The sequence below is a fragment of the Galeopterus variegatus genome, unplaced genomic scaffold, assembly GCF_000696425.1.
Source record: "Galeopterus variegatus unplaced genomic scaffold, G_variegatus-3.0.2 Scaffold9342, whole genome shotgun sequence".
Taxonomy (NCBI): domain Eukaryota; kingdom Metazoa; phylum Chordata; class Mammalia; order Dermoptera; family Cynocephalidae; genus Galeopterus; species Galeopterus variegatus.
Window position 1 is genome coordinate 6,737 of NW_007735453.1, and position 13,588 is coordinate 20,324.

At 58.9% G+C, this 13,588-nt stretch overlaps 1 protein-coding gene across 2 annotated transcripts; it reads left to right on the forward strand.

The window, feature by feature from the left end:
- The first annotated feature begins 1,125 nt into the window (after nt 1–1,125).
- Nucleotides 1,126–13,125, forward strand: HID1 (HID1 domain containing). Of its 2 annotated transcripts, XM_008593563.1 has the most exons (18): nt 1,126–1,274; nt 1,777–1,947; nt 2,615–2,728; nt 3,361–3,467; nt 3,702–3,818; nt 5,897–6,119; nt 6,339–6,395; nt 7,251–7,391; nt 7,563–7,653; nt 7,859–8,010; nt 8,119–8,197; nt 9,276–9,440; nt 9,949–10,176; nt 10,500–10,606; nt 11,036–11,116; nt 11,708–11,799; nt 11,924–12,082; nt 12,348–13,125. In XM_008593563.1, exons 4-18 carry the CDS (start codon nt 3,460–3,462, stop codon nt 12,409–12,411), a joined length of 1,764 nt encoding a protein of 587 aa, XP_008591785.1. In that variant the 5' UTR covers nt 1,126–1,274; nt 1,777–1,947; nt 2,615–2,728; nt 3,361–3,459; the 3' UTR covers nt 12,412–13,125. The 2 variants fall into 2 exon arrangements, with proteins under 2 accessions (XP_008591785.1, XP_008591786.1); XM_008593564.1 differs by lacking the exon at nt 1,777–1,947 and having other exon boundaries at nt 1,128–1,274; nt 2,612–2,728.
- Nucleotides 13,126–13,588: the final 463 nt, after the last annotated feature.

Here is a 13,588-nt window from a genome sequence, read left to right on the forward strand (position 1 = left end):
ACAGACCGGCCACTCACTGGCTGAGCGAGGTGCGGGCACAACACCGTGGGTTGCAATCCCGTTGCCGGTCCCAGTCCGGTACGGGCGCGACACTGAGGGTTGCGATCCGTTTCCGGTCACGAAAAAAGACAAAAAAAAGGAAAAAAAAAAAAAAATCTTAAAAAATGTGGTTTTGATGACTGCATAATATTCCATTATATGAATGTGCCTTAACTTTTTAAACATTCCCCAACTGTTTATTTATGTGGATTCCAACTTTTTGCTGTTATCAACAATAACTGTTATCAACAGTAAATAGCCTCATACGTGCACATCTCTAATCATTTCCTTAGGAGAGATTTCTCGAAGTAAAATTTATGATTCGAATTAATTGCCTTTGTTGCCTGTATGACTGCCTATATGATTCAAAGGGAAAAGGTGTTTTTAACACACATTGCCTCAATAGGACAGGTGGGACTTTAGAATGTGTGTTGGAAGGGGCGAGAGGGTATGCTGGGAAGAGGGGACAGCCTGGGTGAAGGCATGAGAGAGCAGGGTCGTGTCATAGGGTTAGTAAATACAGGTGTGTGTGCACGTGCATACATGTGAACATGTGTGTGCATGTCCGCATGCGTGTAAGGCATGTTTAAGTAAGATCTTGGTTGTCTGGCTGAGGTTTGGACTTAATTTGGCAGGCGATCGGGAGCCCTGAGGGCCTTTGTGCAACGGAGCAATGCCTTTGGTGCTGTGTTTTGGCACATGGGTTGGGGGCAGCGTAGAGGCAGCACTGAGAGTTGACCTAGTGTCGTGGCCTGTGAATGTGTCCAGGTGGAGAGGTCAGCCCGCCCTGCCAGAGTAAGATGGTGACTTAGCTGAGGTCACACAGGCCCACAGGGACTGGGTTGGGCTTTGGCTGCTGGACTCAGTGCCCAGCGGACCCTGATCACACACACGGAGTATCCCCAGCCTGACTTGTGGTGGCTGAAGGATGTTCCCCACCCACGTGGGAAGGCTCCCGGGAACCAGCTGGAATGGAGTAGGGGGGCCGTAGCTTCCTCTCAGGGCCTATCCTGGCCACAGGTCAGGTAAACTTGGGGCCTGTTGGCAAGGAATTGTGTAACTGTGGACACTGGGTTCCCCCACAGCCCGTGGAAGCCACTGATGATGCCTTTTGGGACCAGTTCTGGGCAGATACGGCCACCTCGGTGCAGGATGTCTTTGCACTGGTGCCAGCAGCAGAGATCCGGGCTGTGCGGGAAGAGTCACCCTCCAACCTGGCCACCCTGTGCTACAAGGTGAGGGGTGCCCAGCCTCTCACTGCCACTCACAGCCGAGCCATCTTCCACCCTCCCCAGGGTGGCTGAAGATGGCCCAGCTGCGGTGCGAGAGGGCAGGCACCCAGGCCGTCCCACCCAGGTCCGGGCAGTGCTGAGACTTCACCCGCTTCTCCCCTCCCCCTCCCACGGAAGTTCTCCCCACTGGGGAAAGGATCACGAGGCTCCTCTGGGCCAGACTTGCTGAGCACCTTCCACAGATCAGCTCATTTAGCTCACCCGTGAGGTGGGTACTGTTAGAGTTGCCATTTTACAGAGGAGGAAACTGAGGCTGAGGCAGGTGTGTGGGCCATCGAGTGGTGAGCTGGACTCCAGCTCCCCTGATGCTCTAGGCTACTCTTGCCCATGATCTGGGCTAGTGGCCCCACTGTCTCTCCCCCTTTGTGGCCTGCATGCCCACCCTGACCCCCTGTGCCACTGCCCACCCTTCCAGCATGCCCCTCTGCTCCTGCTGTCCCCACAGGCCGTGGAGAAGCTGGTGCAGGGAGCCGAGAGCGGCTGCCACTCGGAGAAGGAGAAGCAGATTGTCCTGAACTGTAGCCGGCTGCTCACCCGCGTGCTGCCCTACATCTTTGAGGACCCTGACTGGAGGGGCTTCTTCTGGTCCACAGTGCCTGGGGCAGGGCGAGGAGGGGTCTGTGGGCCTGGCCAGGGCTGGGGGGGGGAGGTGGAGTCTGCGGGACAGGGACAGCACCCTTTCAGGGCCAGCCACATTCCCCCAAACCTCTTCTGGGATCTGGGAGTCTCAGGGGTAGGGGGAGTGGGGGTTGCTGCTGAGAGATCAGGATCAAGGCCACCTCCTTGGGCCTTTGGATCCTCCCACGGGGGTCTCTGCCTCCACAGCCGGGAGGAGCTAGGCTGTTGAGAGAAGCTGAGAGCTGGGGCTGGCTGGGCAGAGATGGACGCAGGGCAGCTGGGCCTTTTGAGTGCCCAACAGGGACTGTACTGTGCTCTTTCCCCTGCCCCTCCTGCTCTGGGTCTATCTCCAGGCAAGGTGCCGAGGGGTGGCATCCATGGATTCCCAGCAGGGCAGGGGCTCTTGACGCTGGGGGACACCGCCTGTCCCCGCATCGCCAGTCAGTGGGGAGGTTTCCTTGCTGTTCCTGGGCTGCTCCCTGCTCTGCCCCCTTCTGCCTCGGGAGGTTTGGGGTGACCAGGAGTCCACTTCCTCCTCTTTCATCCCTCTGTGCATGGTGCCTGTCTGGGCACAGTCCCATCCTCCACCACTCCCCCAGCCCTGAGCCCCCCTCTCCTTGGCCGGTCACCACTGAGGTGGCCCGTGGGTGCTGTGTCCCCAGCAGGGAGAGGACGATGATGAGAACGCCCGTCCCCTGGCCGAGTCCCTGCTCCTGGCCATCGCTGACTTGCTCTTTTGCCCAGACTTCACGGTCCAGAGCCACCGGAGGAGCACTGTGGTGAGAGACCCCCACCCCCTGGCCAGGGCGGGCTCCGGTCCCAGGTTGGGGCTGGGCCAGTTAAGGTTCCCTTGGGCCGGATGCTGCTGGGGCCAGGGGTGCTCGGGGAGAGCTGAGCTGCCTGGCACGCATGGTCCCCGGTTGGGGGCAGTGGCTGGTACAGCTGGAGGGCAGCCAGCTGGTGCCCGGCCCTGCCTGCTGTATCCGGGTGGCTGGTCACAGGCACCCATTGTCTTTGCTTGCTTGAGGTGGGTGGGAGTGTGGGGCCTGGACACGGGAGGCCTGGCCCTCTCACTTCCTGGGGCTCATGGACTTGGCCTTGGGTGTTCTCTGCCACCAGATGCACCAATTCCCTGCCCCTCTGTCCCTCTCTCTCTCCTTGTCTTAAACTGGACTGAACAAGTAAAAGAACCAGTGTAAGACTGAAGAAAAATGAGCTTCCTAGATGTCTAAGAACATTCATTTCTTCCCTTGTACGTTAGGACCTGGTGCATCTTGAGTGTCTGTCTTTAGGAGAATATGAAGATGTCCACCCCCAGGGATGGTGGGAGGCTTGGGCTGGCCGGCTTCTGTCCCACGCTGCTGTTCACCTTGCAACCCCCAATCTGATCTCTCCCCGGCCCTGTCCCCAGGACTCTGCAGAGGATGTTCACTCCCTGGACAGCTGTGAATACATCTGGGAGGCCGGTGTGGGCTTCGCTCACTCTCCCCAGCCTAACTACATCCATGACATGAACCGGTGAGCTTTGCTCAGGCCCAGAGCCCTCGGCACAGCCGGACCCCGTGCTTGGCCCCTGCACAGCTCAGAGAGAGGCCTGCGGGGTCTTCCAAGGAGACTCTCCTCACATGCGACCCAACCTTAGCCTTACTGGGATCAACAGGGATTATTTCTTTCCATGGACCTGGGCTGGGCTGCTGGGCAGAGTGGGCAGCAACCGAGATACCCTCCACCTCTCACCCCCCGCCCCCCAAGGATGGAGCTGCTGAAACTGCTGCTGACGTGCTTCTCTGAGGCCATGTACCTGCCCCCAGCTCCGGAAAGTGGCAGCACCAACCCATGGGTGCAGTTCTTCTGTTCCACGGAGAACAGGTGAGGGGCGCCTGGCCTTTCCTTCCACGCTCTTCTTGTTGGGGCAACTCTGAGCTGAGACCGCTCCCCAGCCCTTGAGTCTTCTTTGAGTGGAGGTGCTGCCCCCTGGTGGTGACGACTGTACCTGAACAGCCACACCTTAAACCAGCGCTGTCCAGCATCCCCGTGGACTCCCCCGGCCAGGAACTGGGGTCCCCTGGGTGACCCGTGCCTTCCTCCATCTAGAGTTGCGCTGTCTGGTAGAAATACAGAGAAAACCACTTTTTTTGAGCCTGGTCGGTACAGGGATCTGAACCCTTGACCTGGGTGTTCTCAGCACTAATGAGCTAACTGGCCAGCCCCACACATGTGCAATTTCAAAATTAAAAAAGAAACAGGTAAAAATAATTTCAATAATATATTTCACTTAACTCAATATTTCCAAAATATGAGCATTTAACATGTAATCTAGGGCCGGCCCGTGGCTCACTCGGGAGAGTGCGGTGCTGATAACACCAAGGCCCCAGGTTCGGATCCCATATAGGGATGGCCGGTTCGCTCACTGGCTGAGCGTGGTGCTGACAACACCAAGTCAAGGGTTAAGATCCCCTTACCGGTCATCTTTAAAAAAAAAAACAACATGTAATCTATATACAAAATTATTGAGATGTTTTACATTCCCTTTTCCATACTAAGTTTTCAGAATCTAGTGTGTATTTTACACTTCCTGCACATCTCAGTTCGGACCGGCCACATTCCAAGTGCTCAATAACTAACTACACGTGGCTTGTGGCTGTCATGTGGGACAGCAGAATTTAGGCAGTAGGGTGGGTTGGGGTGTGACAAATACCCCGGAGGATGGGAAGCCTGGCCCACACGGGGGCGCTCGTGGACTATAGGAGCACATATGATTACATGGAGATATCACACAAGCCACGTAGCAAGATGGAGTATTTGGAGCAGGTACACTCGCTCCAGCTGTGCAACCCCAGCTGTGCCCAGGGCTGCGCTGGCAGCACAGGGGTTACTGTGCCTAAGGGTGTGGTTGGCCCTCTTGCTTCCAGACTCTGGTCCCTACATGGCATACCTCATCCATCAGGTTTTTTTTTTTTTAAAGATGACCGGTAAGGGGATCTTAACCCTTGACTCGGTGTTGTCAGCACCACGCTCTCCCAAGTGAGCGAACCGGCCATCCCTATATAGGGATTTGAACCCATGGCCTGGGTGTTATCAGCACCACACTCTCCCAAGTGAGTGAACCGGCCATCCCTATATAGGGATTTGAACCCGTGGCCTGGGTGTTATCAGCACCACACTCTCCCAAGTGAGTGAACCAGCCATCCCTATATAGGGATTTGAACCCGTGGCCTGGGTGTTATCAGCACCACACTCTCCCGAGTGAGCCACGGGCCGGCCCTATCCATCAGGTTTTGCAGGCCTTCTGCCCAACCTTTTTTTTTTCCCCCAGAAGAGAAGGGAACCAGGTGACATCCCCTCCTCCCAGCCATAGTCAAAGGCTGGCCCGAGTTTTCTTTCTCACCAGCCTTATCAGGCAAACTGCCACCTCTTGTCACTCACTTAACCTCTCTGGGTCTCAGTTTCCTCGCCCGTAAGATGAGGCGCTTGAACCTTGACATCTTACGAATCTGAATTGAGTTGTTCTGTGGCTTGGGAGCTGGGTGATGGAACCCAGGCTCTGATCCCCGAGGGGGAGCCTGCCTTCTCTGTGGGCCCCTAACCCCTTCTCTAAAGCACCAAGGGAGGGTATCTGCCCTTTAAGAGCCTCAGGGGTGTGGACATGGTTCCCTACGAAGAGCCCCCCATGACTGACTGTTCCATTCTTGGTAATGCATTCCTTCTGTCCTTGGCCCAGCCTGGCCCAGGGCAGAGCCTGATGCGGGCATGGACGAGGAGGGGTCTTTCCTACTCAGGAAGCTTGTGGTTCTGCTCCCTGACCCCCAGCCCAGGGCCTGACACTGGTGCTTGTTGAATGAGGAGGTGGCGTGGCTGACCCTCCCATGAGGCAGGAGCAGGTGGCCGGATGGCTGGGCCTGGGGTGGCAGGGTCTCTGCAGCTCCGCCCCCTCTCTCCTGCCGTAGACACGCCCTGCCCCTCTTCACTTCCCTCCTTAACACCGTGTGTGCCTATGACCCTGTGGGCTACGGGATCCCCTACAACCACCTGCTCTTCTCTGACTACCGGGAACCCCTGGTGGAGGAGGCTGCCCAGGTGCTCATTGTCACCTTGGACCACGACAGCGCCACCAGCACCAGCCCCACTGTGGATGGTACCACCACAGGCACTGCTATGGACGATGCTGATGTAAGGACAGGAGGGGGGAGAGGGCAGTCAGCCCTGCTAGGGCTGTGGGTGGGTGGCATCCCCTCTAGCAGAGGCCCTGGGCAAGAGATACCCAGTAGGTACCTCGTGACGTGCCTGGGGGTGTCTGACCATGGAAGGGGCACTGCTGCTGCCATCCAGACCTGGGGTGGGGGTGGGGGGTGAGGGTACCTGTCTACCACAGGCTTCTACCCTTGGCAGCCTCCAGGGCCCGAGAACCTGTTTGTGAACTACCTGTCCCGCATCCATCGTGAGGAGGTAAGTCAAGCACGGCTCTCAGATTCTCACTCCCCACTCCCCACAATGGTTAGGGTTTGGGGAAGGTAGAGGGGGTCCTGACCCCTGCATGAAGGAACCCCAGTCTCTATGGACTTGGGCCACCTAGATGAAATAGGGATGACAGGACTGTGGGGGTTTCGAGATGCAGAAAGGGCTGATGGCCCCAAGTGGGTGGGGGTAACCAGGAAGGCTTCCAGGAGGTGGCAGTTCTGATATAGTTTGGGGAGGGGGATGGACAGTGGACTTAAAGGCCAGGCAGACCCAAGTTCATGTGTCTCGTGACCTTGGGGGAGGTGCTGTAACCTCTGCAGCTGTAAAGTGGGGACCACAGCTGCTTCCTCACCTGGCGAGGAGTAAAGCGAGTGCAGCCGCACTCCTAGTAGGGGCTCAGCAAGCGACAGCTCTTTGAGAACAGCAGAATGAGTGCTCCTCAGTGTGACGGGGTGATGGGGAGGAGTGTTCTGGGGAGGGGCAAAAGATGGCAGCTGTTAACAGTGAGTCCAGGTGGGCAGGGGTCCTGTTCAGGGAGTGTGCGTGTGTGTGTGTGGGGGGTCACCAGGAACAGCAGCCTTGCTCAGGGTGGACAGCCCAGGGATGGGGGGGCACTGTGGTCTGGGGAAGGGCACGGGGCTCTCCAGACCTGCCCTGGACTCAGCTTCCCAAGGGAGCTGCTCCAGCACAGCTATTGATGGTGTCAGAATCCTGGCCCCTCAAGTTCTGGAGGTGGGATTGGTCTCTGGGAGACTGAGGAGGCATTTGTGGGGCACCTGGGCTGGGAAGCCAGAGCCTCAGGAGCCAGGCTGGACAGGCCCCCTGCTCTGCCCTCCCTCCCAGGACTTCCAGTTCATTCTCAAGGGCATAGCCCGGCTGCTGTCCAACCCCCTGCTCCAGACCTACCTGCCCAACTCCACCAAGAAGATCCAGTTCCACCAGGAGCTGCTAGTTCTCTTCTGGAAGCTCTGTGATTTCAACAAGGTGGGCCAGCCTCGAGGGGGCCCACCTGGTGGGCAGTGGAGATGGGGAGTAGCCAGCCCAGATAGCCCAGAGGTGGGGACGGTGTCTGGGTCTCCCCAGACTGAGGGGAGAGGGTGGGGCAGAGCTGCCTGTCCCTCTGACCCCATCCACCCATCCCCCTCCACCCCCCAGAAATTCCTCTTCTTTGTGCTGAAGAGCAGCGACGTGCTGGACATCCTGGTTCCCATACTCTACTTCCTCAACGACGCCCGAGCCGATCAGTGTAAGACCAGGCTGGGGCATGGGGGTGCTGGTGACTTTCCTGGCAGAGGGGTGGGGGTTTGGCCAGTCTGTCTCGCCCCCCAGGAGCTCAGGCCTGGTGCTCTGACCTTCCAGGAGGGGCTTCCTCCAGCCCCCCAGGATGGGCCCCCACCCTGGGCACCCTCCCTCCCTGCCCTTTGTGACCTCTCCCATGCCCCGTGCTGCAGCTCGGGTGGGACTGATGCACATTGGTGTCTTCATCCTGCTGCTTCTGAGCGGGGAGCGGAACTTCGGGGTGCGGCTGAACAAGCCCTACTCAGTGCGCGTGCCCATGGACGTCCCGGTCTTCACGGGCACCCACGCCGACCTGCTTATTGTGGTGAGTGGGCTCGCCCTGCCAGGCCCTGGGGGCTGTGGGGGGGCGACATCTCGGCTGAGTCTGGAGGTGGCGGGGACCCCACGGCGGCCTGTCGCCCTCCCCGCACAGGTGTTCCACAGGATCGTCACCAGCGGGCACCAGCGCCTGCAGCCGCTCTTTGACTGTCTGCTCACCATCGTGGTCAACGGTAGGGGCCGCGGCCCGCCTTCCCCGCACTCACCAGCAGGGGGCGCCAGCGCCCCGCGCCCGCTCCCGGCCCGAACCTGCTCGGTCCGGAAGTGCAGGGCCAGCCACGTGTGCGCCCTTAGGTCTTCCAGCAGCCGCATCAAACAAAACAAAGCAATCAAACAAAAACACCCAGAAGGCTGGCCCGTGGCTCACTCGGTAGAGTGCGGTGCTGATAACACCATAGGCCACGGGTTCGGATCCTATATAGGGATGGCCGGTTTGCTCACTGGCTGAGCGTGGTGCTGACAACACCAGGCCAAGGGTTGAGATCCCCTTACCGGTCATCCTTAAAAAAAAAAAAAAAAAAAAAAAACACCCAGGAAGAATGGGTGACAAAAATTTATAATACATTTGATCTAATCCACTGTATCCAAAATACTATCATCTCAACATGTAGCCAATATAGGAATTATTATTTTTTTCTTTTTTTGGCAGCTGGCTGGTATGGGGATCCAAACCCTTGACCTTGGTGTTATCAGCACCAGGCTCTCCCAAGTGAAGTAACTGGCCATCCCTAAAAATTATTAATGAGATATTTTATGCTCTTTTTTCACACCCAGTCTTCAAAATCTTGTCTGTGTTTCATGCACGCAGCACATTCCAGTTAGGAGTAGCTGTGTTTGCAGCACTTGATGGCCACATTTGGCTGTGGCTACTGTACGGGACAGCGCAGGTTTGGATAAGTGGAGTCACATGGTGTGGGGATGTCAAAGCCACCTCCCTTCTGTCTTTGCCTTGCTCACCAGCGAGGGCGACAGACAGCTGCCTGGAAGAGGGGGCAGAGGGCTCAGCCTGGCCAGGGTTGGGTCCAGCAAGATGGGTGGCCATGGTCAGGGGCAGAATGAGTTCAGTGTGGATCCTTTTTGGAGAGGATCATTGTGGCTGTGGACTTGGCCTCTAAGGGCCTGGTCTTCCTGGCTTTGCAGGGGACATCACAAGCAGGGGGCAGGAGGGATGGGGATGTTCTTCTGCCTAGGCCCGGGATGTGCAGGGATGGCTGGTGGGGGCCTGGGAGTGAGCCAGCCCCTCCCCTGCAGTGTCTCCTTACCTCAAGAGCCTGTCCATGGTGACTGCCAACAAGCTGCTGCACTTGCTGGAGGCCTTCTCCACCACCTGGTTCCTCTTCTCCTCCGCCCAGAACCACCACCTGGTCTTCTTCCTCCTGGAGGTCTTCAACAACATCATCCAGTACCAGTTTGACGGTTAGGCACCAACCCAAGCTCCTGGCCTGGCCTCGGGGGCAGGGATCAGGGTAGCCAGCGGGTGAGGGCACCTTCCCATCTAAGGAGGGCATAGTCCAGAAGCCGGCCTCCAGGGAGGTGCTGGCCACCTGGCCTTCCGCTCCCCAGTTCCAGAAAGCATTTGCATCGTCCCCTGAGGGCTGTGGGGATTCAGTAGGGGGTGACTGTGGACAGGCACATGCCATGCTGTCCTCCTGGACGCCTCCCTGGCGACCTGGCTCAGGGAGAGCATCAGAATATTTAACAGCTGATTTGGTGTGGACACTGTCAAGTGGGGACCCGCCCCACTTGACCAGGTGTTATCCCTTTAGTGCTGGCTTGTGACAAGGTCTCGAAGGTACTGGGAGAGGGGTGTGCAGGAGCTCAGGTCAGAGCTGCCTTCCAACAGCTATCCTGGTATAGCTACAGCTGGTGCACCCTTGGGGAAGACCCCTCCTGCCCTGAGGTGAGGCATGCTCCCTCCCCTCAGGCAACTCCAACCTGGTCTACGCCATCATCCGCAAGCGCAGCGTCTTCCACCAGCTGGCCAACCTGCCCACCGACCCACCCACCATCCACAAGGCCCTGCAGCGGCGCCGGCGGGCACCCGAGCCCTTGTCCCGCACCGGATCGCAGGACAGTGCCTCCATGGAGGGCTCCCGCCCTGCCGCCCCTGCAGAGCCTGGCACCCTCAAGACCAGCCTGGTGGCCACCCCAGGTCTGGCGCTCGTGGGTGGGAGGGGCTGTGGATACTGGCGTGCTTGGGGGATGGACATAGTATAGGGGTGTCCCCTCTCTCTGGCAATGGGCATGGCCTGGATGGGCAGCAGGGGTGCGGGTAGGGGTATTAGGTGGGCCCAAGAAAGGCAATTTGGTGAGGGGACAGGGCCTTGGGCTGGGTGTGAGCTCTGGGAGGGGTGGGAGTGTCAGGGGATCAGACACAGTGCATCTAAAGTCGGGGAGGAAAGAGGGAGGCTTATGGGGTCCAGGCTGGAAGGGGCACTGTGGTAGGGGTCCTGTCTCCTACCTGTGCCCCCCCAGGCATTGACAAGCTGACGGAGAAGTCCCAGGTATCAGAAGATGGCACCTTGCGGTCCCTGGAGCCTGAGCCCCAGCAGAGCTCAGCAGATGGCAGCCCGGCTGAGGGGGTGGGTGACAGGGACTCCTGGAGTGGCATGAGGCTGGGCCTTCCCTTCCTTCCTGCCCTCTGTGGAGCAGAGGGGCAGGCTCCCAGCGCCCAGGGCACAAGGGTTGGCACTGCTGACTCTCTGGGGGAGCAGAGGGGCCCTTCCAGAGACCCCTCCCTTGTTTACGGGTGTGTCGGCCTTCACACACCTCATCCCTCAGCCTTATCTGAGCCTGGCCTTTACCCGGCTTGCCTTGATGCCCCTGGCCCTAAACCTGTCACCGGGCTTGGCTTGGCTGGGGCCCGGGGCAAAGGGTGCTGGGCTGGGCCTTCCCCTCTGTTGGAAGCGAGCACCCCTCGAGGGCGGGCAGTGGAGAGACCTCATTGCCTGCTGCCCCCACCCCAGGCCCACTCCCTCCACCCCTCACTTCTACTCCTTCCTGGTGACCAGGAGCCCAGCCGGGCGTGGAGGGAGCAGCGGCGACTGTCCAGCGCGTCCGCCAGTGGACAGTGGAGCCCAACGCCAGAGTGGGTGAGGGACCCCACACTGGAGGAGCTGGGGTTTGGGCAGATGCACTGAGGTGGGGCTGGGTCAGGGGCTCCCTGGCCCTAGGAACAGCTCCGATAAGACTCGGATGGGAATGTGCCCAAATCAATGGACTCTGTCGTGGGGCGGTGACCTTCTCACGTGTTTGGCCTCTCTCTGGCTGGGTTGCTTCCTCTGTCTACACTGTCTGCCAGAATTCCCCAGCAGGCTTAGGCTCCAGTTGTCCACAGTGTTAACTTCCTTAATCAATTAACTTTTCCAACTCCCTTCCCTGAACTGTGTCCCCATTCCCTATGTATTTCCTGAGGTCACCACTCACGGCATTGGAATGGGGATAATAAATGTGCCCTTGCAAGGGTTTCAGTATCCTGAAAAGCACGTGGACTGCATCAGGACGGCAGTGCATGCTCAACGCAGGGCTGCAGCTCTGAACACTAATAACAGTTGCTGTTCACGGGCCTTGCTTGGGGCCAGGCTCTTGTAGCAGGGAGCCCATGGTTCTGGGTCAGGGTCATGCCTGTCCCATAGCCTCTGGGGGCTGCTATCCCAGCCCCAGGAACCCTGGCCCTCCCCCAGGTCCTCTCCTGGAAGTCAAAGCTGCCCCTGCAGACTATCATGAGGCTGCTGCAGGTGCTGGTTCCCCAGGTAGAGAAGATCTGCATCGACAAGTGAGTCCGAGGCTGGCTCGGGGGTTAGGGGAATGTGGGGAAGGCTTGGGTGGAGGGTGATGGGGAGCATGGGCCTCAGGGGCCTTGGGGGAGCATGCAGGAGCCCCTCCCTCTCTCCTGGTAGGGGCCTGACCGATGAGTCTGAGATCCTGCGGTTCCTGCAGCACGGCACCCTGGTGGGGCTGCTGCCTGTGCCCCACCCCATCCTCATCCGCAAGTACCAGGCCAACTCGGGCACGGCCATGTGGTTCCGCACCTACATGTGGGGCGTCATCTATCTGAGGTGGGCCCCATGGGGGGGAAAGCAGTTGCCATCCTGGGTGGGTCTGGTGTCTACCTTATGGCTGCCCAGCAGGGCTCAATGGGGACCTCAGCTCTGGGTCCCATTAGCCCCATCTGTAGTGAGGTTAATGTCAAGATGGTCAACCAAGGTGGTCTTGTCCAGTTGAGGGTGGGCACCCACTGCCCATGGTGGGACATCAGGATGGAAGGGCTTGGTTTGGGCTTCACTGCCACTAGTGCCTGGGTGACAGCCACTCCCTCTGCAGGAATGTGGACCCACCTGTCTGGTATGACACTGATGTGAAGCTGTTTGAGATCCAGCGGGTGTGAGGATGGAAGTCTGCAAGGGGCTGGATCCAGGGCAGGGTGGGGCCCTGGTCCCTCAATGCTTCCCCAACACACCCACCATTCTGAGCTTTAAGTAACCACGATCAGGGCCTGGGGCAGGCAGAGTGGCCGAGTCCTGAGTGGCAGGCCCCAGAGGCCCCTCGTGGTTGTGGACAATGGGACCAACTCTGACCCCCCAGGCTGGACTCACAGGAGCTACAGGCCCCGCCAGAGTCCCCCCCACTCTGGCTCCACCTTCAAGACCTGTTTCTGTCCTGTCCACCCCCAGAAGCCACCAGGTCACTGTGCCCTAATGGGTTTGCCCGAGAAGGAGCCAACGGCTGTCCCTTGAGGCACCTGGGCAGGGGGAGGGTGTCCTCCCAGCCTCTTGATCTGAAACCACCTGTTCCAGGCCCCACCAGGGCCCACAGGAGAAAGGGTGTGGCCAGGCAGCTGGCTGAGGAGGCTGGGGGAGCTCATGTATTTTAGGGGTTTGGGGTGGGGTATTGAGGCTCTCTCCTGTATTCTCCTGGTCAATGGGTATAGTCTGGCTCCTCTCACTCAATACTGGGGGAAGGGAACACCTGGATGGTGGGGGAGGGGGAGGCTACCCCTCCATCCTTCCCACCTCTGGCCTCTGGGTCTCCCTTACCCACTGTCAGTACAATCTTTGCTCTGTACAATCAGCCTCTTTACACAATAAAACCTCCCTCTGCACACTGTCTCTCTGTGCTGGGAGGGGAGGGGGCCAGGCTGTGGCTCTTGTCTTCAGGGGAGCTGCAGACTCTGCACCCCCAAGTCAGTCCCCAGAGGGTCCTCAACACATGACTGGGAACTGGCATTTGTCATTTTCTTGGGTGGGGAAGCGGGATTGGGCCCTCTCACCTACAGTTTGGGCCCCTGGCTTGTGGCCACCCAGAAAGAAAGGCCTGGCTCTCAGCCCCTGTGCAGCCTCCAGGGGCTCTGCTACCCCAGGCAGCCACTGAGACAGTGTTGTGGGGGTGTGGGGTGGCGCCTTGTGCTTGCCAGTGCTTCTTCATGGGAGGGGTGTCCAGAGGAGGGCAGCCTCCCCCACCTGGCCAGGGCTGTCCTCCCTGGGCCTCCCCAGGGCCCAGTCTGCTGTTTGCATTGGGCTCAGGGAGGTGGGTGGGCTGCTGGTGCTTGCCTTTTCTCTTCCCTT